At 42.2% G+C, this 27,772-nt stretch overlaps 1 protein-coding gene across 6 annotated transcripts in view; it reads right to left on the bottom strand.

Annotated features, from left to right (window-relative positions):
* The window catches only part of LOC131104841 (plexin-A2-like), a 183,470-nt gene that overhangs the window by 153,471 nt on the left and 2,227 nt on the right, over window positions 1-27,772 (bottom strand). For all 6 annotated transcript variants that reach the window (XM_058052404.2, XM_058052407.2, XM_058052408.2 and 3 more), the window contains exon 2: window positions 5,408-6,678. In XM_058052404.2, coding sequence (XP_057908387.2) covers window positions 5,408-6,586 — 1,179 coding nt within the window. In that variant the 5' untranslated portion in view covers window positions 6,587-6,678. The remainder of the gene's footprint in view (window positions 1-5,407; window positions 6,679-27,772) is intronic.

Below are 27,772 nucleotides of genomic sequence, written 5' to 3'. Positions count from 1 at the left end.
GATACTATAGAAAGTAAACATGGATACACTTTAGTACAGCAGTCATTGTGTCTTGCCTACAGTACAGTCAAGCATGGCGGCAGATGCTTGAGTGCTTTCGGAACTCGGGGAAGCTGCGGTAAGGTGTGGGTTGTACTTATTTTTGTTTCATGCTGTGTGTCAGAAGTATAGAATGTCACTCAGTATTACAGGAGCGTTCTGCTGTTTTTAAGGACCTGGTGCAAACACTAGTCAAAGATCCTGTTGATTGAACCTTTCTGCTGTTTTTAAAGGAACTAGTAAAAAAGACACTAGTCAAAGATCCTAATGATAGAACCTTTCTACTGTTTTTAAGGACCTACTGCAAAAGACACTAGTCAAAGATCCTAATGATAGAACCTTTCTGCTGTTTTTAAAGGACCTAGTTCAAAACACACTAGTCAAAGATCCTGATAATAGAACCTTTCTGCTGTTTTTAAGGACCTGCTGCAAAATACACTAGTCAAAGATCCTAATGATAGAACCTTTCTACTGTTTTTAAGGACCTAGTGCAATAAACACTAGTCAGAGATCCTGCTGATAGACCCTTCCTGCTGTTTTTAAAGACCTAGTGCAAAACAGACTCGTCAAAGATCCTGATGATAGAACCTTTCTACTGTTTTTAAGGACCTACTGCAAAAGACACTAGTCAAAGATCCTAATGATAGAACCTTTCTGCTGTTTTTAAAGGACCTAGTTCAAAACACACTAGTCAAAGATCCTGATAATAGAACCTTTCTGCTGTTTTTAAGGACCTGCTGCAAAATACACTAGTCAAAGATCCTAATGATAGAACCTTTCTACTGTTTTTAAGGACCTAGTGCAATAAACACTAGTCAGAGATCCTGCTGATAGACCCTTCCTGCTGTTTTTAAAGACCTAGTGCAAAACAGACTCGTCAAAGATCCTGATGATAGAACCTTTCTGCTGTTTTTAAGGACCTAGTACAAAACACACTTGTCAAAGATCCTGCTGATAGAACCTTTCTGCTGTTTTTAAGGACCTAGTGCAAAACACACTTGTCAAAGATCCTGCTGATAGAACCTTTCTGCTGTTTTTAAGAATCTGCGTAAAAAAAAATCAAGTCAAAGGTGCTTTATGACAAAATCTCCTGCCATTTTTTTAGGAATACGCTCCAAAAACGGCAGTGAAAGATCCGCTATTGACAGGACTGTGCTGTTATTAAGCCCCTACTGCAAGAATGCGTTCAAAGATTTTTTGATGAGATGAGAAGAGTATGCTGCTGTTTTTAAGGATCTACTGCTAAAAACAGGAGTCTAGGATCTGCACAACTGCTGTTTTTAAGAATTTGTTGCAAAAAAAAAATCTAGTCAAAGGTGCTCTATGGCAAAAATGACCAACAGACAAAGATCCTTTACGTGACAGAAGTACATTGCTGTTTTCATGGACCTACTGAAAAGAAAAAAGACCAGTCAAAGACCCTTCATATGACAGGAGCTTTGCACTGTTTTTTTGCTACTGCAAAAAGGCCAGACAAAGATCCTCGATATGGAGCTCTATCTATATGTACCTACTGAAAAACACTCGTCAAAGATCCTCATGACAGAAGTCCTTTGCTGTTTTTAGGAATCTGCTGCAAAGAACCTAGTCAACGGTGCCCTGCTGACGTACTCCTGAAAGCTGAGACAAAGATGTTGTGGATAACAAAAACCAGCTATTTTTAGGCATCTGCTGCTGGTCAAAGATCTTCTTGACAGAAGCACAGAAGCAAAAAACGTGGCCTGCTGTTTTTAAGCACTTTCTGCCCAAAGGCTAGTCAAAGCAGAGATCCTCTAAACGCTCGTCAAAGATCCTCAAAGTTTTTCCAGTCTTCTTTTCCTTTTAGGATGTTTTTCTATTGCTAAAGCAAATGTGAGATTGTTTATACTTCTCTTCGCCAAGCGTTAAACACTCTGTCGATCCCATCATCCGTCCATCTGCGTCTGGGAGAAGGTATGCTGGGGGAAATGAGTGAGGGCGGGGGTGGCCAGGGGAGCCGAATAATTGCCTTTGCGGGCTCTCACGGCCACGCCCTCGTCCCCGTGTTGTCACATTAGCTCTCCGAGGTTGATTATAAAACAAGATGGCCTCTGGATGTAAACATTTAAAGCTCACTGAGTGGGGGCTGGGGACCCACACGTAACTAATAGCAACAGTCGTTATGTTTCCTCTTCGCTGCGGACCATTTGGATGAGGCTGTTTAGACTCCGCACACTTGCAGGCCAATCCCGACGGACCTCCTGTGGCTGAGAGCACACACACTTTATCTCAGATGTCACTCAGGCTGCGTAAAACTATTATCTGTGAGGTTAAAAATAGGACAGAACTCCTCATCAAAGTTCAAAATGTATTTATGGAAGTCTTTCATTGGGAATGGAAAGCGGAATTGAGTTAAAATGTGACGGGATATCCACACTCCGAGTTATCCGTCCCTTAATTGGCAGCATGATAGCGGGCGTAGGCGTGAAGGCTGCCCTGATACCGACGCCCCTCTCGTCTCTGGAGATGCAGCGACGCTCCAGATGGCATAAAGCCGGACGACCCGGACGATAAATCTCCCCCCGACTTCATTTCCCAGCCGGAGGATGTGCGGGCGGGGGAATAATTACGTTTGCCTTCCCGACTGTCAGCGGTGCACCAGAGGAAAGATGCCGTTTTTTATTTATTGTTGATGAAAATGATATATGACGGCTGGTTTAACAACACTCCAAATAAGTATGAGATAGCTAAGTTAAGATAGTAAGATAGCTTGAGTTTATGAAACATATGTAGGCATGATGAAATTTGACTGCTTCTGGAGACATATAAGAGAAGAAACAGAAGAAGCAGTTTGAGCAAATCACAGTCAAACAGGGAGACAATGTCGACCTGGCAATTTTCCAGCTTCGAAAGTGTGGTCACAGATTATTTATTTATTTATTATTTATTTTTTCACTTCTGAATTCTATCTAAGGATTTCATGTCATCATACAATAAAGTGCCACTGATGCCTGGAAAAACACAGCCTTTTTCCACTGTTCTGTATACCTGGCACCGACACCACAACATCAAGCCGCCAATTTTTCGCCTTCAGAGGAAGTATCAGAAATGTAACAGCTGGGAAGCTGAGGTGGTGCTTTTGACAAATGATTTCTCACCATCATATTTTGAAGTCAAGCTATGGAAAAAACAATATATAAATGTCCAGTACGTCCCTGTTCTGTATAACTGGGACCAAACGGGGGCACAAAGTTGAACTAGCAGCTTAGGAGATGACGTGCCTGATGATGTCACGCTAATTTTTTTAAACAGCTGCCAATGGCCCAAAATTCATCATTTCACACTTTCCCCCCTTATTTGCTCTGTATAACTATAGTTACTATATATATTTGAAATATTTCCCAAAAAGGATTTCATCTGTGAGTAAAAGCTGCTTATTTTCTGTACCACTGTTCTGTACAACAGGCACCAACATGGAATAAGTTGACAGACGGCACAACTCGTTGGCTTTGGTTTTCAGGCTTCCCACAAATTTGGCGTGTAAAGCTGCAACAGACCGTAGATGCCTTTCACACAGAACCCAGCCAACACACCTTCCTACAATCTGACTGTCAGATGACATCCAAACCTTTTTCAAACGTGCAACATGATTATCAGAATTCACGTCAAGAAACGGCCACATTGTACTGTATCTATATTGGAATTGATTGATAATCAATCGTTTTGGGGGTTCAGGGACCCCCCAAAAGAGGAAACATACAATAAACCTCTCTCTCACTGTCAAGCTGCATTTGAGTACAGTTATTAATATTCCATAATACCTTTTATGTAAAAAAGCAATAGGACAGAGTGCTTTTTAGTAGTGCAGCATAAATGACGTTGTACGGTGTTATCTGCCTGTGCCGCCGCACCGTTTGACTTGGGGATTTAGCGTTGAGCCGACATTGTTAGTGCGTCCGCCATCCTCTTGTTGAATTTGTGTAAGCTTCCAGACGTTCTCATCCATTGATCTGCATAATCCATACTATGGGATGGATTTACGGGCCGCAACAACACGGTCTTAAGGATGAAATTTCATAATGTCTCATTTTCTTCCTGGTCCGTGTCATGTGACAGCTGCGCCACGCATGTCGGAATGTCGTGGGCGGTGCAGCCCGGCAGCCGGCAGCGCACGCTGCCAGGATTTGGGGATTCTGCGGGGAAGCTGGGAAAATCAGGCAGCAGCTTCTTCCTCCTCCTCATCACTATCGCCCATCCTCTAACCTCAGCGGAGAACCCTCAGCGAAGATGAACTCCTCCCTCTTTCAGGATAATAACCTCGGACGTGCCGCTAATTAGTAAGTCAGTGATTTTCATAACAGTAGTCAATTGTAGGCCTGCGGGTGCAGGATTAGCAACAAAGGATGCTGATCAGAGGTCAGCCTGGGGATACGTGGACCTAAGCTTTGTACAAGGCACATAAAAAGGCATGGAAATATCGTTAAATATCTATTAGCGATCAAGCAACCGCGGCCTCCTGGGGAATGAAGCAAAACCAAGAGACTTGCAGCCCATCGGTGGCCTTGTTTTACCAGATAATTGCTTGGATTTCCACCCGAGGAATGCTATCTACCACAGCATCACAGGCATTAGCGACCTGCAAACTTTTCTCACCGCGGCCTCATTGTGACAAATGAAAAGATGACTTTGATGTTTGTAAGGCAATGCGTACACATTAAGCGTATTATTAATATAAACATTGCGTTTTTTTTTCATTTTTTTCATTAATCTCAACTTCCTGCTCAAATAATGTGCGTACATTTTCTTTTGATAGAATTATGACTTTAATTTTATTTGTAACATAATATTGTAATAAATACATTCCCCAGCCTAATTTTCAAAACTATATTTAGTTTTATTTTTACCAATATTGGATTTTTTTAAAAATATATTTTAATATTGTAATATTATTAATATATTATAATAATATAAAATTATTATAAAATTATTGATATATTATTTAACATATTAATTATTAATATATTTTTTTCTTGTGAAATTATATTTTTTGAATGTGTGGAAGGACAATAAAATAAACTGACACGAGCAACAAACGGCTCCTGGGCCGCACTGTGACCACCCCTGCTTTACGGCGGTGTTCACTTGAAGGCTTTGACTTTTATAAAATGAGTAATCTTGGTCTGATTCACACGTCGGTTCCATTTCTTTTCACACTGTAAAACAAGCTGAGCAAAACTAAGTGGCATGTGGCATTCACTCCCTTCTCCTATTGGACAGGAAGAAGGTTTAGTGTAGTAAACAGCGCTAATAAACATAACCGGGGGCCTTTGTTTACCAAGTAGTCTGTCCGATCATAGCTGGGGTCTAAAGTCTAAAGTCCAGCCTAAAGTTTCTGTCAGGCGCAACTCACCGCTTTGGTGCACTGCACGTCCTTCCCAAGCAGCCAGTTGAGCTCCAGGTGTCCTTCGCCCTGGTAGCACGACTGCAGGCGCTCCTTGATGCGCGCGTTGATGTCACGGATGGTGAACGCGCATAGCGCCGAGTCATCGGGCGGCCGGTGAAACTGCTTCTGCCCCTTTGAGAAGACGGCGAAGAGCACGTCGTCCTGGGCGTTGATGTGAAGCGAGGTGGCCAGGTAGCGGCCCGGCTTGCCCAGGTAGGCGGCCTGCAGGAGGCGGTACTCCACGCCGTTCTTCACGCAGCCGATGGGAAGCGAGACGTAGGAGTGAAACTTGCGGTCGTCCTTGCAGAGGCGGACGATGCGTGAGGTGTAGAAGAGGTCGCTGGCCGAGCTGCTGGAGGACATGCCGTTCTCCGGCGTCTCGGGCTGCACGGTCAGGAAGTAGACGAAGCTGCCGCTGGCAAAGCCGTACACGTAGTAGATGTCAAAGTGGGACACCAGCGCCAGCGTGTCGGACGGTATCTTAATGAGTGAGGACACAAAGTCAGTGTGCAACTCGTAGTCGAGCATGGCGGACGATTCGGGGTCACGGGGAAGCTTTCGACTGGAGATGGTCGGGAAGTAATCCTGCTTCCCGTCTACTGCCGTCCCGATGAACAGGGTGCCGTCCTGGCCCTGTGAAGGCACGATGACCCCATACATGGTCCCAGTTTGGTTGACGCTGGAGAGGTAGTGCTCTTTCTTGTGCGACGGCTCCACGAGGATAAACAGGTCATCCAGTCTGAGGAGCTTGCAGACGCCCTGGTAAAGGCTCCCGCAAGCTAGCAAGCGGTTCTGCGAGTAGTCGATGAGGAGCAGCTTGTTGACGTTGTTGGTGGACACCAGGGGCTCTGAGCAGGGTTGCACGATGAGGGGCGGGTAGCAGGCCTTGTTGTCATCCTCGGGGCCCGTGTCGTGGGACACCAGGAGGGTCAGGTTGCCTGAGAGCTTGTAGACACGGTTGACTGCGCCGATGTACACCGCCCCTGTGGTTTGGTGGACGGTCAGGTGGTTGAGGAACCAGTCCCGCCGCTCCGGGTGGAAACTGGTGAATGTCTGGGCGCCGCAGCCAGCGGGGGGCACGAGGAGCCACAAAGCTATTAGAGGTGCTAACAATCCCATTCTGGACTGAGGTGAGAAAGCCTTCATTCGTAGGAAGAGGACACAAAGGAGGGAAGACGGATGGCCACCAATGCAGGCTAACTAGTCCGTCCAAGCCTTGCAACGCTCTTCACATCTTCCTGGAAAGAAGGGAAGAAAAAGAAAAGTCGAGTGTGAATGACCCAGGGTCAAAGTTCAGTCTCACGGATTAAGAAGACAAAGGGAGGAAAGCGTTATGTGCACATTCCTCAAAGACATGCAACAAAAATTAGCCTGACCTGACTCACCCCGAATCAGCCCCCAAACACTCATACCTCCCACGTGATGACACACAACCCTCGCCACCTGGCGCAGTGACTCATGGCGACGTCTCAGGGAGGACAAAGGAAAACAAAGTTTCAAGAAACACCACTCACCCCGATAGCATATGGTGTATAAATCTGTTTTTATTGACAGCGCTGATCTCTCGATGACTTTATCAGATCGTTCCCCCTAGAACCTCGCTTCATCAGCGGTGATGAGTCGGGGGCTACCGAATATCGAGCCAATGACGGCCCTGACATCGAGGGGGATTAGGAGCAGCGGTGAAACAAGCATCAGGGAGATAGCCCGGATGTCCCGTTATAATGGGGCCGACAGGTGTGTGTGTGCAGCGTGTTGATCATGTGCGGTGTGACACATTACACACTTGAGTTTTGCTTTATGTGTTCATATGAACGGCGGTCAACGTTTTACACATGCATGGCACGAAAGCACTGGTTGAAAAAGCTACAGTGCAAATCACCCCATTTTTCATGTAGAAATATTGACTTTATAAATATGAACTAAATATTAACTTTCATTGTTAAAAACAAAAAAAGAAATGTATGATGTGCATCACATTATTGTTGTTATGTACAAAAGCAAACATTGGTTGAACATTGTTATATTAATAGTTGTTCACTTCTTCACAAATAAATACATTTATTTGTATGTACTAATGAATAACACCAGCTTTAAAAACCAATTTGCATATTTTTCCTCTTAAACAATTGACTTAATTTACATATTATTTTTCCCAAACCTGTTTTTATTTCATTTTGTGCCTCATAATATTACCACTAATTAACGTTCATTCATTCATTCATTCATTCATTCATTCAGTTTCTACCGCTTATCCTCATGAGGGTCGCGGGGGGATGCTGGAGCCCGACTAATTAACACATCTTTTTTAATTTCATATTTGACTGTCTAAAATGACATTATTTTTCCACATAATATTATGGCTTTGTTCCTGAAAAAAGTGAGACTTTTCTTCTCATTAGAATATGACCTTTATTTTCATTTTATCCTGGTAATATTTAGTATTATTTGGACTTTATTCCTGTGTAAGTCAAATTTTTCTCCCAGTCTAATTTTCTAAAAATATATACATTTATTTTCTATTGTATATCATAATATTGCAACTTGAAAAAATGATATAAAAAATATAATATTTCACAGCTGGGATAGGCTCCAGCACACCCGCGACCCTCGTGGGGATAAGCGGTATAGGAAATGGATGGCTAGAACTCTATGCTACTAAAATGACTTTTTCTAATATTATTGCGAGTTTATTCACATACAACTCACTTTTTTCATTAGAATACGACCTTGTTCTCTGAATATTTTTTATTGTCGGATTATTGTGACTTTATTCACATATTTCCAATACTTTTATTTCAACTTTCTTCTTGTAATTATAATTTTATCTGCAACCTAATTTTACAAAAATGGCAACTTTATTCATTTTTTGGTTTGTTTGTCATTATTTTACAACGTTTAAAAAGTATTTTGTCTTTAGTGTCATCATTCCCCATAAATGATTACAACTTCATGATTACATGTTTATAATGTGCTGCAAGCTACACTTTGGACACCCCAGCTCTAAGACATGAAAGTGGCGACTGAAAAGGCTGTAATGACGTGAAAAGCTGACTCAGCATTCCCAAACAAAGAGGAGGGGCAGCCAGCTAGTAAAAGACTCGAGGGACAGATAAAGAACATCCAACACTTTACAGACTTTGTATGAGTCAATAAACTTGCAGGAAACGTCCTTGGGGTCCATGCTGGGGGTTTTGGTGCCAGCGGCCCTTCAGGCCCCCCCACAAAGCGCCGTTACTGGACAAGTTTCACGTTTGTGCTGGAACACAGTTTGTCTGTTCCAGGGTCAAACTGTGTCCACCACACAAGCCGTCTAAAATCCTTCATCCACGTTACGTAAACCTGCTCCTATGATTTTTATCAATGGAAGTCCTACACTGGCTGTACTGTACAAATGATGTCAGCTACGTGAACCACTACACTTTCATCGTATACTTGACTCCAGCCATAATTGGAGACAGGCTGCTACTTCCTAGTCCTTATTGTTAAACTTGAATAATGATCAGGGGTGCATGAGAAAGTGGAAATGACAACCCCAGCTCTCTCTGACCCCATGCTGCTTCATGAGGCACATAGACAGCCATTCCTGGTAATGATGTTGGATTCTTCCATTTGTCAAAAATGAAACCTGTCGGTCGCGTGCTCAGCGTCTTGATCTCCTCAGCGTCGGCGCACACGTCGGGACGTCGTCTTTAGGGAGATAAAGAACATCAGCACGTAAATCCCTTCACGCCGTCCCAAAGCGAGCGTTGTTGTCAAGACAGGAAGAGGAAGAAAAGGGAGATTGTAATTTCATGGCTGTGGATTAGCGCCTTCCTCCCTTTCATGATGACGCTGCGGCGTGAAATCTCAGCGCCTAAGCGAAGCCGAGGACGGCGCTCTGTCGCCATCACAACAACATCAATGAAAGACAAGTTGACGTCTTTTGGTTGTTGGGTCTTTTTCCGTCTTTGCAATTAATTTCATTCCTGGCAGCTTTCCCGCTGAGATGAACATTTGCAGCTAATGAGAGGATTTCCTTCAACATCAACTTGTTGCCGGAATGACGGAAACTTGCTGACGTGGACAAGAACGTCAACAATACCAAAGACACAAACACCAGCTTCATCGTCAGCAGGAACGAGAACAACGGAACCAGGAACGAGACCAGGAACATTACGACCAAGGATACAAACACCAGCTTCATCGTCAGCAAGAACAACGGAACCGGGAACGAGACCAGGAACATAAAGACCAAGAATACAAACACCAGCACCAATGTAAACTAGAAGAAGAAGACATGAAGAATTTATTTCTACTCTTCTTTGTCTCAGTTGGAAATATCATCTCTGCTTCACTGCTTCATCCATCCCTCACATTCCTAGCTGCTATAGTATATCCATCCATCCATCATCCATCCATCCATCCCTCACATTCCTAGATGCTACAGTATATCCATCCATCCATCATCCATCCATCCATCCCTCACATTCCTAGATGCTACAGTATATCCATCTATCCATCATCCATCCATCCATCCCTCACATTCCTAGATGCTACAGTATATCCATCCATCCATCATCCATCCATCCTTCCAACCATCCTATTTCTCCATTCATCCATCCATCCATCCATCCATCCATCCATCCATCCATCATCCATCCATCCATCCTTCCAACCATCCTATTTCTCCATCCATCCATCCATCCATCCATTCTTCCAACCATCCTATTTCTCCATCATCCATCCATCCATCCATCATCCCCCATCATTCCTAGCTGCTACAGTATATCCATCCATCATCCATCTTATTTCTCCATCCATCCATCCATCCTTCCATCCACCCTATTTCTCCATCCATCCATCATCCATCCATCTTTCTATTTCTCTATCCTTCTATCTCGCCATCACTATCTATCCATCAATTCTTCTCTCCATCCTCCTTCCAACCATCCCAACCATTTCTCAAATTCATCCATCCATCCATCCTTCCTTCCTGCCATCCATTCATTCAATCCAAAGAACAGTTGTGTTCCTCCTAGCCAATCCCAAGTGTGCTGTGTGAATGCCATTATCTCATTGGCACAGTGCCCCCCCCCAAAAAAAAACACTGAGGGCGTTGTCATACAGTGTAGACTGTGTAAAGATCATCTATATGACAGGAGTGCCCCCAGTCAAAGGTCCCTGGTATTTTCCCAGTAGGTCCTTTAAAAAGGAGAGTAGTTTTATAAAAACAGCCGTCCTGCCATCTAAAGGATGTCTGGCCAGGATTATTTTGAGTGGATTCCTAAAAACAGCAGCGTGCTCCTGTGGTATTGGATGGAATAGGTTGGTATGCTGAAAGGAGGGATGGAGGGATGGAAGGGTGGCCTTTGCCACGTGTGTTCACTTTGCATTAAACCAGCATCAGTGTGCTCATTTATGGCACATTAAAGCGCACTCGAGTGCTATTAAGTGCGTACACGAGTGCACTTTGCACTGGGTGGGCGTTCTACTATAGTGATCCTCATCATCCTCAGAGGCATCATCGTTAAAAGACACCATGTCGACACGGGGGGTGGGGTAATTGAGTCTCAGCCTGGCGCATCATCAAGGGCACATGAATGTGTCACATCGTAAAAATAAAATAAAAGAAGCAGCAAGACGCTTTATGTGTAAAAAGATGTCACCCGCACCGCGTCATCCTCACTCTAATGACTTCTGCCCGCCTTCCTCGCCTGCTGGAAAATTCCCTGTCATGATCTGCAGCAAGAGGTGATGCTTTAATTGCCCCCCCACACACCCCCGTGAGCTTTTACATCCTAGTCTGTCTTCATCTCGGGAGAAAAGCACCCTCGGCTGCATCCACATTGAGCTTCAAAAACCTCACAGAGGAATTCCACCTGTCCTAAACTGAACTACAAGCTGCACACAGACTACTTTATATTGCATCAAAGTGGCCTTTCTTCCGTCTTGGCCATGAAAGTTAGATACTTACAAACACTTTGGTCAGGTGAATTGTGAGATGGGACACTTTCATTCCTTTTTTTCATTCATTGATGCCAGTGGTGCCCAAAGTGCAGCCCGGGGGCCATTTGCAGATTATTATTTTGCAAAAATAAAAATAAAAATGAAGAAAGAATAGAATAGTGTCAAAATAGTAAGAGAAATAATTAACATGTTAGCAGCATAAAGTTTAATTTAAAAAACATACTTTTTTAAGTCAAAATATTATGAAAAACAAAAAAAAAGTAATTTTTGGAATGTAATTTTACATGAATGAAGACAAAATATGACGTGAATAAAGTTGTAATGACAAAGGTTTTATAAAATAGAATAAAAAATAAAGTCAAAATATGAAGAAAAAAAATTGTACTCAAAAAAGAAAAACAAAATCCCAATTTGGAATTGGAATTGATTCATATTGATAACGCTATACAAAATATAGCATTTGTTAAGAAAATGCTTGCTAACTTTTTTGTATGGAAAAAGTATGGAACCGGTACCATTGTACCCCGATTATCTATATTTGCATCACACAAAGATTGGACACCCCTGCAACCATGTTTCTTTGTGCCATCCAAATAAACAAAGATGTGAATCTCCACTCAAAGACGTTTGGATTTAACGAGAAAATTGCCAATGAACCCTCCCCTCCTTAAATGTAATGGAGAGTGCAGCCCCGTTAACCGGCTGTTTTGCGGAGCGCAGCTGACATCAAGGCGGGATGTGAAAGGAGGAGACGCGGCGGTGTCAGGCTACACATTATTAACGCTACACAAAAGCAAGGACGCCTGTAAAATACCAAGAGCGCCCGAGCGAGGCAATAACGTCGCGTGGCGACAAATAGCATCGGCGGTGAATTAAACCTGACAGCCAGATGAATTTCCCAGGGTTTTACACTCCAGGCGTGTTGAAAAACCAACAGAATTTTCTATTTAGAACAATATATATATATATATATAAATAATGAACGTAATATGCATGCCAGGCCAGTAGTTGGCGCTGTACGTGTTCATACATCATGAACTAAGTTTAAAAGGCAGCTTTTTCCAGTCAGAGAGTCAAGTGTGAGCGACCGCTTTGTGGGCTAAATCTTCCGGCACATTTAGAAGGCGCTGAAGCAGACAAACGGACTTGGCAAAGCAGTCGCTTGGCAGCAGGTAGCAGGTGCAGAGGGCAGCCTGGGGGGTGAGAGAGTGCACCGTGATGAGCGACAGCTGTAAAGTCAAGGAGCGTGGAAGGAGAGGAATAAAAGAAACTCGTCTCGGCTGCTGCTGCTGACGTCCCAGACCACACCGGCCCGAACGCGTTTGCGTGTGATTTGCTGTGTTTGCTCTCTCTATCAAAGCGCACTCGCTCGCCCTCGCCTGCCGCGCCATATCTGCCTGCACACGCTAAACAAATACTACACGCTGACCTTTCCTGTGCAAGACCTGAATATTCTACCAACAGCTGAATGAGCGTGCATTTCTGTCCCACACAAAATGAATTTTAGCATCCACAGGTCATTAAAGACACACTAAGTGACTTACTTGTTATAAGAAAGACCTCTGATTCCGTCATCTACAGTTCATGTAATTATAGTGGACCATGCAGGTCCACATAAACACATAGGCATTTGTCAAGACATTAAAGCAACCATAAGAAAAAATCGGACCATACACAACCACCTGCTAAATCATTCAATGCCAAACCACCTTGTAAAAAAGACAACAACATCTTTTTTAAATGAACATAGAGAACTTGTGCAGCACTATGTGTTTTGACGGGCCAGCCAGGACAGCATTTGTGTTGTTTTTATGTAATAAAACCCAATTTTTTTCTTGTTTGGATCTCACAAACTTAAACATGATTTCCATGATCAAACATAAAGCACATGAGCATGCAGCGCATAGTCAAGGTATGTGGGCATTATCGACACATTAAAGACACAATATGTAAAAATGTGACCCAAAAATAACAGGTTGAAAGCAATATGGATTACTGCTTTTTATTGCCTATTGTAAGTTGGAGTAACATTGGTGGACCAGCCAGGAACCACTAATGTTGTTTGAGCCACAACAAGACGCTTTCTTCATGCTTGCCAAACGTTAAAGTCAGTCAAAGTCATGCTTAGCTAGTCATAAAAGCTACCATTTGTAAAAATCGGACCTTAATAACCACCTGTTTAGTTATTTAGTTCCACACCAACTTGTAAAAAAGAGACTAGAATCTTTTATATTATTTTGCCAATTTTAAATTGGCAAATTTCATGGTGCTATATGATATTGGTGGACCAGCCACGACAGCATAGCATTTGTGTTGTTTTTATGATGAAAAAAATATTAATTTTCTTCATGCTTTTCATGATCAAACATAAAGCACATGCAGCGCGTAGTGGGCTTTGGCAACCCATTAAAGACACAATATGTAAAACTCCTACAAACTAAAAAAACCTAAAAAAATAAATATAACAGCTTCAGATTAGCTAATGTCATGATGAGAGTAAGTCATACTAACCACCAGGCTCCACCTGTCCTGTCTAGTCCACAAAAATACCTTTTCTTCATGTTTAGTTAAACATTAAAGCCGCAGTATGTAAAATTCAGAAACTAAAATACCATCTTCAAGGCAATAGGGATGCTACACTTGCTCAGATTAGCTATTTTACCACCAATAGTAAGTAATAAGAACACTGACGGACCTGTCAGGACACACTCATTGAGTGTCATTAAAGCCAGTCATTAAAGCCAACATATGTGAAATTTGGAGCTTCAAATAACAGTTACAATAAAAGATACATGGGCTTGTAATAAGGAGAATAAGATCTTTATTGTTACCAAGGCAACTTCAGCTGACCATTGGTGGACCAGCCTGGACAACTACAAAAATAAATAAAAAAATGTGGAGCTACATGCTTGTGATTTGGAAGTGTTACTGTATGATGAAATATGAAATTCAACAAAGCCGCGCTTTAGTCAGTCATTAAAGCCACAGTATGTAAAAATTGGACAATTGGAAAAAAATTGCTTCTTTACTGTCACCGTGTCAACCTCAAAATGGCTAATGACCGCAAGCGCTTTGCAACATCAGTGGACCTGCCAGGCCACCTCCCTTGTACGTATGTGCTCAGAACAACTGACATTCTTAAAGCCACCATATGCAAAACTTGGACCTTAAACCAAGAGCTACTGCATCGTATGGATGTTGCGGGGATGTTGTTGTTACGGAGGTACCATCAGAATACATCAGTGTGTGGACCAGCCATGACATGCTAACATACATGCGGACAGCTGCCGATTTTCACTTCCAATGTGTGTTGGGAGGGGGTTGAGGAAAGAAGGATGTAGGGAAGGAGGTAAGGAAGGAAGGACGTCATGCAGCCGTCACCCTGGCTGGCTAACAAGCTCCCTAAATGCGGCACGTGGTCTTGGCTGCTATGTGGGGCCAATTCACACATCACCGGCATGCACAGGGGGGTGGGCCTGGCAGGGACCTCAAGGAAGTATTCTCGTACAGTAGTACTACATTGGCACGTTTCTGCATTAGATCTTGTGATCTAATATTTCCGTCAGCCTGGATGTGTTATGTAAGAGTTACTGCTGGTGGCTTTAATTAGCAGCCATGGGGTGCGGGATCATGTCAATCAAAGTAATCCCTTCATTCCTTTTCAGCCACATCGAAGGGTCTGATCGTATGATCATGCTATTGGAACCACGGAGGGAAAGCCCACAAAAAAGTACCCCCAAGCGGGATGTGCTTTCAAGTGATGTAACCATGCGGTGATGCAACACAGACATGATAAAGTCAATTAGTTGCCAATTTCATTAACAGCACGGCTGGGGAGGGACGGGTGGTTTGGGGGGTTGGTTGGCGCTAATAATTATGCCAACCAAGCATGGGAATTGGAGGTGGCACAGGAAAGAGAAACGGTTTAGCCAAATGTTTTGTCATACAATGTAAAGTTTACATGAATGGTTTGCCGTCTAATTGGTCTGATGGGGGAAAAAAACAATGTCAACTAAAATAGAATGTGCAATTTTTGGGAGAAACTGCATGTAAATGTTGTGGCTAGCATGCTAACTCTTTGCATGCTAACACGTACTATGATAGTGCTCAGTGTCTATCTAAGGTAATACCTGAGAAAATGGATAAAATGCTAACATGCTAATTGTTAGTATACTTACACACAGCTTACACATGGTTAGCATGTTAACATCTAACATAGAGACAATGTCAATGTAAGTGTATACTTTTGAAAATAATTCTAATTCTAGCAATGCAACATACAAGCCCACAGCATGCCAACCCTTAGCATAATAGTGCTTAGTCTTATCATAAATGTATACCTATGAAAACAACTTAAATGGTAACATGTTAACATTAGCATTTTAACAATGCCAACATGCTAACTGTTAGCATGATAACAGCTAGCATAATGGCACTTATTCTTTGTGTGGATTCATACACAAATATAAAAAGGATTAGCTGTTAGCATGCTAACACCTAGCATAATAGCGCTTAGTCTTTGTATAGATTTATACCTTTGAAAATGGCTTAAATGCTAACTGGTAACATTAGAATACTGACGATGCTAACTGTTAGCATGCTTACCCAATATGAAAATACTGTCTATGTAACTTTACCTTTGAAAATAGCAAAAACTAACATGTTAATTTTAGCATGCTTGGAATGTTAACATGCTAGGAGTTAGCATGCTAACATACACAGTACTACATATTATTATAATTAAAAAAATTAAATACATTTTTCAAACGACTATCCAGGTTAACAAACACAAATTTGAGTGTGAGTGTGTGACTCTGTGGAGCTCAAGGGTCAAAGTTCAACCAGTAGTCCCTGACAAACAGCACTATCTTATCCTGTTTGGGATTTTTGGAGTCTCTGGCATTCAAACCTAAACGTGCTCTTCTCTAGTTCAGAGTTGGATGTTTTTGTTTTTGTTTTTTTATGTGAAACCCCTTTATGGGGTCCGAGGTCAGGCCTGAGGAATCCCACTGAGGAATCCCACTGCACCAACATTGGTTCTGCTGCTGCTGTGTTGTGCAGTTGTGCCAAAACATGACGTGTCATATGTAGGAAGCCCAGCATTATGGAGCGAAGATCAGTTGAAGTTTGCTTTATCCAACATGCTCCTAGAACACAGAGGAGTTAATAAAGCATATTGTGTGTTTTGAGTGCAAATAACAGGAAGCAGGAAACTCGTGTTCCGACACGCAGCGGTAGAACCGGCAGCGCTCCGTCTGTTCCCCTTTCCCACCTCGCAGCCAAACACACTGGCTCTAATTTGATCAGGGCGCTGCAAATGGAGTTGGCGTCTAGTTACTTAGGCCAATCTTCCCCCTCGGATGCGTCGCATTAAAGCAGCGGGCGCTTGAGGAAAGCGGATGCTTTGCTCACAGGGAGACACAAAGCATGGCCGAGGAGGGACAATCTTTATATTTACATATATATTATATTTATATATATATTATATATATATTATATTTACACCAAGGTTGTCCAACCTCTTACCAGCAAGGGCTACATAATGAAATATCAAAGGGTGCAACTTAACAGTAACAGTATAACAGTATATTATTAATATGAACTTCGCTCTTTGTTCTTCTTTGTGCATTTCCTTTGTATCATATTATGACCTTATTCCTGTAATATTTGGACTTTACATTTTTCTCCAACCTAATTTCCACAAAGTGTGTTTTGCTTGTTTCTCATATCACAACTTATATTTCAACTCTATGCAACTAAAATATATTTAAATTAAAAAAACATACAATGGCAGCTCTTTTTTCCCATTCCTACTAATTATTTTTATTTTTTTCTTGTATTTCTTCTTCTCATAATTTTATGACTTTATTCCCAACAATTGCATTTTATGTATCATTATAACTTTTCATCCCTTAATTTTTTAAAAATATTATGTCTTTAAAATAAAATGACATTATTTTTTCCTCATAATATCACAAGTTTATATTTGTTTATATTTATATTTGTCATTTTTTTCTCGTAATATGTTGGCTTTACTATTGTCAAATTACAGCTCTTTTTTCCACTTCTGCTGTTTTTTTTTTAATTTGCCAACTATTTCCACTTCTTTCTAGTGAAATTTTCTATCATGACTCATATTATGACTTTATTGCCATCATAGTTCAACTTGATTTGGATAACATATGTTTAATTTGTTTCTGTTAATAGTAAGACTAAACAGAATAAAACATTCATTCATTTTCTACCGCTTGTCCTCACGAGGGTCGCAGGGGTGCTGGAGCCTATCCCAGCTGTCTTTGAACGAGAGGTGGGGTCCACCCTGGACTGGTGGCCAGCCAATCACAGGGCACATATAGACAAACAACCATTCCCACCCACATTCATACCTATGGACAATTTGGAGTGGCCAATTAACCTAGCATGTTTTTGGAATGGGGGAGGAAACCGGAGTACCCGGAGAAAACCCACGCATGCACGGGGAGAACATGCAAACTCCACACAGAGATGGCCGAGGGTGGAATCGAACTCGAGGCCCTTGCTGTGTGGCCGCATCCTTATGCTACTAAAATGAAAGTATCTTTCCTCATAATATTGCCAGTTTTATTCTCAGGAAATTTAACCTTTTTTGTGAAAATCCAACTTTTTCCTGTTAGATTGCAACTTTTTTTCCTTAATATTTTGACTTATAGAAATCAATTTCTGCTGTTGTTTTTTTCAATTTTCTTGTGAAATTCTATTTTTAGGATGTTCCGCAGTCCACAAATGGGCCCCCAGCCCACACTTTGGACACCCTTGCTGTACACCAGTCTGCAGCCATCATCGCTTTTCCTCGGATGCAGCATCAGGACCTATTTACGCCGCACAAACATTTGCGCCGTCCCTCGCGCTCGCCACTCATGAGGAAAGGAAAGCAGTCTGTGCTGATTTTCCATTCACTTCTGGCCAGAACTCCATCCTGTGCGGCCCACACACACACACATACACACACACATACACACACACACATACACACACACACTGCAGTCAGGCCCGGAAGGGACATACGTGTCCAAGCCAGCTAGCATCCAGCAGGACACAGAGACCATACACCAGTTCCACAGTCAAGTCCCCTTATATCCGGGTTCCTACGGGTGCTAGTTTGGTTCCATGCTTGTCGTTCATGAACGTCCTCTGAGCTGGCCTGTAAGCGGCCCTGCTGACAATGTGCCGAAGTGCAGCGCTCAAAGCTCGGTCGGAAAAAACGGGCGTTCTGGGAATGCGACACTGAGTCAGACAGGAAGTGGAGAGGAAGCTGGAAAGGAACATGAAGGAAGGCGGAACCACTCTCACAGTCGTGTGCCAGAAAGAAAAACACTTCTCTTGAACACGGCCCGCTTTGACTTTCATTCCATGGAATTCCCTTTTTGCCAGCCTTTCACTGACAAATAACGTTGATAGCTGCTTTCCCAATGTTGGCCATAAAGACGTTTAGGGCACAGCAACACTTGGTCCCTCCCCACTTTACCACGGTATTATATTGCTCTTATTGTTTTTTCATATTCTGTCTGACTGTCCCTTCTTGAGCCTTGATACTCTGGTACTCTGTTCCAAAACTAAAGAAATATTTCCTGATTTCGCTTTTCTTTGTGATTCCCCATCTGTCCCCTCTTAAACCAGGCTAAAACTCGTACTTTCTGGGTCTATGAAATGTCACTAGTTGTTACTTTGTCCGTCATCGTCTCTATTTGTGCCTCCTTTAACCATGCTAAAGCTAGCACTTTTTCTTGTTGTTGTTATTTCTTTTTGCTCTTTTCACCGTTTGTCCCCTCTTAAAACAAGTTATAAAGAGCACTTGTTGCTGTTGTTGCCGTCTGTTATTGCTTTTTGTTGTCTATTCCTCAGTTTAACCCCCCTTAATGATGCTAAAGCTCGGTACCACACTTAAACCAGGGTGACCATAAAGGACTTATTTCATGTCTAAATGTCTCTGGTAATGTTAAAAAAAACATATTTAGTAGGTCGTGAAAACTTAAAATATTCCAATCATAAATAAGAAATCCTGCTTCGCGGAAATCTGCTTATCATGGAAACGATCAGTCGTTCCTCATTTATGGCCTTTAATTGGTTCCCGACCACAATAAGTGAATTATCACAAAAGAGGATATCGCAAATTGAATATTTCTGTAGGGATGGCATGTTTACAATCATTTATATACAGGTTTTAACAGTATTAGAGCCCTCCAGACATGACATAACACCCCTACAGTAACCTTTACATGTATATTTCCCAATATAGTTGATATAATCAGAGAAAATAGGACATATGAGACATTTTTAAGACAACAGCTCACATGTTAGAAGTTCCTTGTTTATTTCTGTACTTTCAGCATACTTCCTTGCGGCTTTAAGTGGCTTTACAAACATGACACCTCATGGCCAATGTAGACTACAGTACTGTATTCACAGTTATTTGTATTTAAGTTCATTTAGTTCAATCATTTAGACATTTTTATGCTTGAAAATGTTTCATTCAGGGCGACGAACAATAGGCTTCATAGTGTCGCTGCAAATATATATTTTTTAATAATGTACTCCAAATCAGTATGATCTAGGAGCATTTTCTGGAAAAATACGCCTCTGAAGTGGAACAAATGTTCGTAAAGTGGAGCTAAATGGTTCAAGTATGGTGAGTGAATAACAATAGCTCTGGTACAAACACTTGCGGGATTCCTTGACTTAACTTTTGCAATCATTTGGTAGAACTAGCCCAATTGACATCCTGCTTGCATTCACAAAATTAAGCAGAAAAACAGCAGAAACGGAACACAAACAAAAATCTAATTGCTGATTATTTGTCCCTCTCTTCAGTTGTTGTTGTGTAGAATAGTGGGTGGGGCGTGGTAGTTAACTTCCCGGCTGACTCCCACCCAGAGTGAAAGAGCCTCCAAGTGTCCCAATTAGCCCACTTCAGCATGTTTGGACGCCCCAGCTGCTCCTGTTTGTGGAACTGATGAAATGCTGAATGGGCCTTTTTTCCACTAGCTTACATTTTCTCCAGGCAAGCAAACAGTCGATTTTTATCGTCTGCCTCCTTCCTGTTATTGCACTTTTTTTTCTCTTTGTATGCATTATTATTATTATCATTATTATGGTACTGAACGTCTACATGCTGCTGCTGCTGATGTGCTTTTAAATGGAGCAGCGGGATGTTGTTTTGTTTGGCGCCGCTGCTCAAAGTAACCTGAAATGTTTCCTTTATGCTGACTGTGTCCGTACACCCAACTTCTTTTCATCATGGAGAGTCACAGTTACGTAGCTCGCTTGCACAGATCATCGGAGTGCGGTCGATCGTTGCGACTTAAAAGCCTTCTGACTGCCTTTTAATAGCAACCATGTGTGGGCATGTAGTTTTCCATCATTGACTTGCCTTATTATTATTATTATTATTTTTATGAGCAGTAGTAGTATGAGGATTGTTATTGAAAGCCTTGCCTCTCTCTGGTTTGTGGGTATTTCTGGCACACCGTGGGATCTGGTCCCAGCTTAACAATGAAACAGATGCTAATTTGAATCATCTTACTTGTGGAGATTAGTCTTTGATCAAACTTAGCACCAGGGGGGAAGGAAGGAAAGAAACAGAAACTGCGGCCATGTAGGAGAAAATGCCTACACTAGGAATTTCATCTATAAAGGTCATTCTTGTTGATGCTACTAGTTGCTAGTACTTCCCTAATCCTTGTATATTTTTGTTAATTGTCAATCGCTCACCGGTTTCCGTCTGTTGTCCGTTGTGTTCTCTCATTCTTAGGGATGTCCGATATTGCTGGTCTGGAGACCAGCTACCAGCATAGACCAGCATACATTGGGTTTTCATGCTGAGCATACCAGCATGAAAACAACATACTGTATGCTGGTCTATGGTCTATGCTGGTAGATGGTCTATGCTGGTAGATGGTCTATGCTCTGTTATTTTACACAGCTCTAATAGGACCCCCCATAACAGTTTAACAGTACACTACATAACTGTGTGTGTGTGTAGGTTTTATTGAAGTGTTTTTGTGTTTTTTGTAAATGGCTGGGAAGTACATGGTTACAGCTCACCTATTCGGTTAATATTCTGCATTGTACGTTGGTAGTGTCTTGTCTGTTTTATCTACCGATTGCGTCGCTGTGTGTAGTTGTTTTGACACCACAACTCGAAATGGTGCGTGAGCTGGTGACTTGACACAATGATCTCTGAATGATCTTTAGTTTAAAAAGTAAAAAAAAGGATGAAATTATCAAATATCGGTGATAGTTAATAGAACAATCATCAACCAGCAAAATTTGTTATCGTTTCTGTTTTCTGTTATTGCTTTCCATTATTTTCAATCCTTGTCTATGCATCTCAAACAAACACAAGCGGGCAATGTTTGGGCTGCTGTTGTGAGTGATTTCTCACTCTATCCTCTTTCCGTCAGTCCAAATGTTCCCCAACCAGGTTCTAGCATGGATCATGTTTACTCAATTTTGTCGGTCCCCTTTGAACGAATGCACTGTCCGGTAATGCATCCCGTATAAACGAATAAACTACAACAGCAGGAGTATTGTTTGTTGAATTGAGGCAAAATGGCATTGAAACAGGAGCACAGAACAGCACTGGAGTTGTTTTTTCCTTCCCAAGAGCATCTTATTATGTGTGTGATTACGCCAGTGACAGGGTTTCTTGAAGTCTCTCTTCGAGGGCCACTAGATCAAGATGTTGCGTCGAGGGGAACGCTCGGAGACAGATGCACAACACTGGCAGACATCCGGGCCTAAAGAATATGGATGGTGCTGTTATGTCTGCAGCCGTAGCGGGGAACGGAGCGGGCAGTGGAGCGACCCGGAGAGCCGCTGGCCTGTGAAAATGAGAGCGAAGACGAGCCGTGAAGCCTCGGATTGGATACAGCGTGAGATCCTACATACGCCTCGGCCATTTAAGCGCGTTTGCTAGCCAAGCCATCACTGATTGGTAGATTTGTAATGACTTATTCCAATTCCAAAGGGCTCTGACACAGACAATAAATCAATGAGCATTTGAGGAAAATTGGCTGAGAATTGTTGCTAGCACAGACTAGTGTCAAACGTCTGTCATGTCGTACAATTCGGAATTGGAACAATAGTCTGGAAAGTTTTTTCAGCTTTAAAGTAGCACAAATGCTCAGGGTTCAAACCGCCGTCTAACAAAACCACTCAGCCTCAGCGCTCAGTCCTTAACTAAGGCTGTGTGTTCCGCCTCCTCTCGTGTGTTATTGTATTGTATTGTATTGTGTTATAATACACATCCCTTAAATTCTGACATTTTGGCGGGCTATGACAGTTAAGGGTGAGCTAACGCTAATCCAAGTTTCACAACCAGGTTTCTATGACCAGTTTTGTGTTTAGATGCATCATCATCAAAAATCAACAGCCTTCTTGCTTAGAAAGAAAAATAATTCCTGCAATCCCAAGCAGGTCTTGAACGTTTGCATCTTAAAAGTGAGCTAATGCTGAAGCTAGTCTGCTAAGCTACTGCAAGCTAATAGTTCAGCATCTGAATTATGTGATTTATTAATTTACAGTAGTCATTAATATATGAATCATATCCAATTTAACGTGGACAAATAACCTCAACATTAGAAATAATATCAGTGAATTGGATATAAATGATATGGTGAACATTTTAAGAGCTTGCTACAGCTAAAGCTAGCCTCATAGGTGAGTTCTGCCTAACAGTTTTGTACATTTCAGATGTGATATAATTTAAAAACAATCGATTTCTTGGTTTAAAATAAAAGTGAAATAAGATGGGTAAAAAGGATATAAATGGTATGGCAAACATTGTGCGGTCTAGCTTCAGCTAAAGATAGCCTCATATGCCGGTTATGCCTAATACTTTTGTACATTTGCTTGCAATATCATTTAAATACCGTTTTGTTTTGGGTTTTTTTACATGGACAAATTACCCCTCAGAAAGTGGGTGAATAGAGTATACGTAAATAGTATGGTGAACATTGAAAGGTCTAGCTACAGCTAAAGCTAGCGTCATATGCCTGTACTAGCAAAGAGTTTTGTATATTTTTCATGCAATATCATTTAAAAACACCTGGGAAAGATAAATAAGATGGATGAAAAGGATATAAATAGTGTGGTGACCATTTTAAAAGCTAGCTACAGCTAAAGCTAGCCTCATATGCCAGTTAAGACGAATACTTTTGTGCATTTAAATGCAATATCATTTAAAAACAACCGTTTATTTTGTTTACATGGACAAGTTACCCCTCACAAAGTGGGTGAATAGGGTATAAGTAGTATGGTGAACATTGAAAGGTCTAGCTACAGCTAAAGTTCACCTCATATGCCAGTTCTGGCTCATACTTTTGTACATTTGCATGCAATATCATTTAAAAACAACCGGTTTCTTGGTTTAACATGGATAAATTAGTTCAGAAATTAGAATAAGATTGAGATGGGTATAAATGGTATGCTGAACATTGGAAAAACTAGTCGCAACTAAAGCTAGCCTCATACTGTATGCTAGTTTTGTCCAATAGTTCAGGTGTGATAGCATTCAAATCAACTGATATCTTAATGCTAACCTTGAACGTTAGTTTGAAGGCTATGAGAGCTGAAGTAAATACATCAAAGTGCAAATTAATGCCAAGTTGAATGCATCTGTAAGGTGCTATCACTGAAAAAGAGCAGAGTGCTGGGAGTCATGCATTACAGGATAAACACAACATTTATCCCAGGAGAGGAGTCATTCTTCTGGTCACCATGAATCACCTGAGGTCTGGACTCGTTATGATTCATCATTCATTCACCCGTGTGGAAGAAACACCAACTTTTACACGATTACTAAAAAAAATGTTCTAACGATGTTTTAATGTGGCTATCTACATGGCCTTGGGATGCCGCTGACCTGAGCGCACCGGCTGATGTGGTCGCCATGGCAACAACAAGAGGCTATAGTGGCTGCCGTCATCAACGGGGGGCGGTGTGGGTGTTGCTTCTTCGTGGACACGCAACACATGTGCACAAAAGACACATGTGTCGCTCAGTCAAACAAATGTAAATCTAAATGAACACAAGCAGCCATGCACACTTAACACACACACACAATCATCTGTTCCTGACAGCTGCCCCATGGCATCAAACACTACACACACACTCACACACACACACACACACCCCTCGCTTTTCTTGTTGCTCACTTCTTGTCAAGTTGCCTCAAACAAAACAAGCACACCGCCCTGTGAAACCAGCTAATTGATGATTGATTATTAATTGGCTTTTTTCCACGCGAAGATGCTGATGTGCAGGAAGCTGGAATCACACACTTCACTACAATGGCTGCGTTTTGGGCTGAAATTTAGAGCGGCCCATGACTGAGAACATAAAGAGCGAGACACCACAGCGATGGAACCAACGCCCCCCCACCCCAGGCGTCAACAAAACATATTGTGTAATACGGACCACTCTTTGTAAGCTGAGGCTCCATGAATGCCTTTATATGGCGGCAGTGGCTCAGGAGGCAGAGGGGGAAGGTCGGCCGTTCTATCCTTGCTCCCTCCACCTCGTCTCCAGTGCCCCCACATCGATGTACGAATGTTTAGTGGTGGTCAGAGAGGCTGGTGGAAGAGGCTGTGGCTACAAGCTAGTACCACCACTAGTGTGTGTGTAGCATGTACAGTGTTTGAGATAGCATGCAACACTTTAACTGTATACAACTTGGCCATGTCTATTCTATCTTTAAAATATCAACAAGCTGTTCTATTGGTATTGATGTATTGATGAGACGGAGATTTGCATATGGACACATTTTACCCCTGGGGCCCATTTTTCATATTATATGTCATATCAAACTTTTTATATAACTATAACTTTTTCATTGTCAAATTCAGTGAGACCCTGTGGACCCACTCGACCCCATTTAACTCCCATCAGAAGCTATATTTTCCATATACTGTAATACTGACATGCACATTATAATAAATCTAAGCTTCCTACCACTTGACAGCTTTATGAAAAAAAGTCAAAACAGGCTTTGCTACACATCTTAAAATAAAGCTATGGCTTTAACTCTCTGTCAGTCAGTAACGGACGTAGGAGTTGGAAGATTTCCCTTCCAGGCCGGACAAACCAGGACAGGAATGTGCAGAAAAACGAGCGGGAAGGTCGGCTGTGTGTTGCTGTGACAGCTGGACGGTGGAGAGCGAGGGTAAAATCAACCTCTCAGACCGGAGCGAGGCAGAGAGAAACAAAAGCGGCATTATCTTACAAGTGTGTGCGCAGGGAAAAGACAGTTGGGGTAGAAAGGGAGAGCTGGGGTTGCTATTGGATGAGAGCAAGAGAAGGTTCGGGGAGGGTGGGGGGGGTATAATACATAGCAGTGGATGCGTTGGCAGTATTCATTCATTAAGATATAGGTCAAGGATTCTGCCTCTGTGCGCAGCCACTTGTCAAAATCTCTCAAGCTACACTGTAGAGTCTGGATGCCTGGAGGAGGGGGGTGGGGGTGTTTGAGTATGTGGGGGGTTGTCTTCTGGGGGTTGACGCAGCACCCACTGGAGCAACGACGTGATGTGTGTTATGATCATGATGAGCTCAAGACAATGAACTTACTTTGTCTACTATGTAGCTTGATGATGGACTTCAAACAGGGAAGGTCACACCCGAGCTAATGAGGGCATCAACATCAACCAACATCAACAGGAACAGGAAGTATGACGCGTAGACATCTAAAAAAAAACGTCCTCATTTGTGATGGAGAAAATGAAACGCACTTGAGGTGCCAAAGTAATCACGCTAACATCATAGCACAAGGGGTCATCCTGGTAACTCCACTGTCTTTAGGATTCCAAATTCCACTATCTATTTTCTTTGTGGTTACCTTTGTACCGCAGCCTATTTATGCAGCAAACAAGACAAGTAGTGAACTTCATTACAACTCCATGGCCTCAAAATGTAGCTAAACATCAACATGAACGTTAGCTCGATCAACTTTGTTATGCTCTCAATGCAAAATGACAATGTTTGCGATATTCAAGCTTTACAGCCCGTTTAGGCGGCAAACTAATCGGGCTTGGCACAAAACTATGATACTATTTACAAGCAGCCCATTTAGGCAAAAACCTAGTTGGGTCTGATTCAGTTTAACCCTCTACCGGCTCCTGCCAATGATGAACTTGGATGTTTACTGTAGCCCTTTTAAGGACAGCATTGTTTGTTGTGAGCGTGTACCTTTGCTGCAGCCTGTTGAGGCACTAAACTAGTCGGGTTTGGATCAAAACTATGGTGCTGTAACATTTAGAAACACGTTATTACATTTTTCAACTCAAACTTTCAATGCCTTCACTTTTGCTTTGTGTCTGGATGCGTTCCACAGCCTTTTAGGTAATAAACTTGTCGGGCCTGATTCAATTTCACCCACTAGTGGTTCCTGCCAAGTAGTGATGACTGCATAACGTTTCCATGACCTCAAGACTTCAACATCATCAATAAGAATGTTTTCATCTATTGTCATTGAGTATTTCAATGTTTGCCGCAGCCTGTTTAGGCAACAAACAAACTTAGCCTGACTCCCCTGGTTGCTGTTTAGTGAGGACTTCATTACGACACCATGTCATCAAGACATAACAATGACATCTTCTATACAAACGATAGCTCAAACCAACTTTACATTTCATACACACTTGTTTACCGCAGCCACTTGAACACACAAACTCATTGGGCCTGACTCATTTCCCCCTCTACTGGTTTCTGACAAGTAGTGACAACAACATGACATGACTTTTACCACAGCCTGTTTAGGCAGCAAACTAGCAAGGCTGACGATCCATCATGACTCCCTGGCCCGGAGACACAGTGACTACATCCCTGATACAAACGTTGCAAACTTTGTTTGATTGTTTACCGCAGCCCGTTCAGGCAGCAAACAGGTTTAGCCTGACTCAATTCCGACCTTTACTTGTCACTGCCAAGTAGCGACTAGATGATTTATACAAACGTTTTCAAGCTCAGCACTTGAAAAGCCATCCGGCATGACTTTAGAAGTATCTCACTGTCTGATCTACTTTCAAAATAAAGCACCTAAAAAGAATCCACCCCACAACAAATCCAAACAGGACGCTTTCTAAGCTTCGCGAGGTATTCAAAGAAGTTGATGCTTTGTGGAATATCACCTCCAGCGTTGCCCACAGAGCTGTGTAAAACAACACGCTGTCTCCGTGTGTGATTTCTCCTAATAACATGCATGCTAATTAGCGTGCACCAAACGAGCTCATCATAATCAGACCAACGCTGCGAGGCCGTTTGTTCTCCTAAAACGCAGCAATTTGCACCCCCGTGGATGCTGGCTGCCACTAAACCGGCATTAAAGTAATGACACTGATGTGCCGCCCT

Source organism: Doryrhamphus excisus, linkage group LG15, assembly GCF_037039965.1.
Source record: "Doryrhamphus excisus strain RoL-2023G ecotype Guam linkage group LG15, RoL_Dexc_Guam_v1.1, whole genome shotgun sequence".
NCBI classification, from domain to species: Eukaryota; Metazoa; Chordata; class Actinopteri; order Syngnathiformes; family Syngnathidae; genus Doryrhamphus; species Doryrhamphus excisus.
Note: the sequence above shows the minus strand (reverse complement) of the source record. Positions and strands in the feature narration are given on the sequence as shown.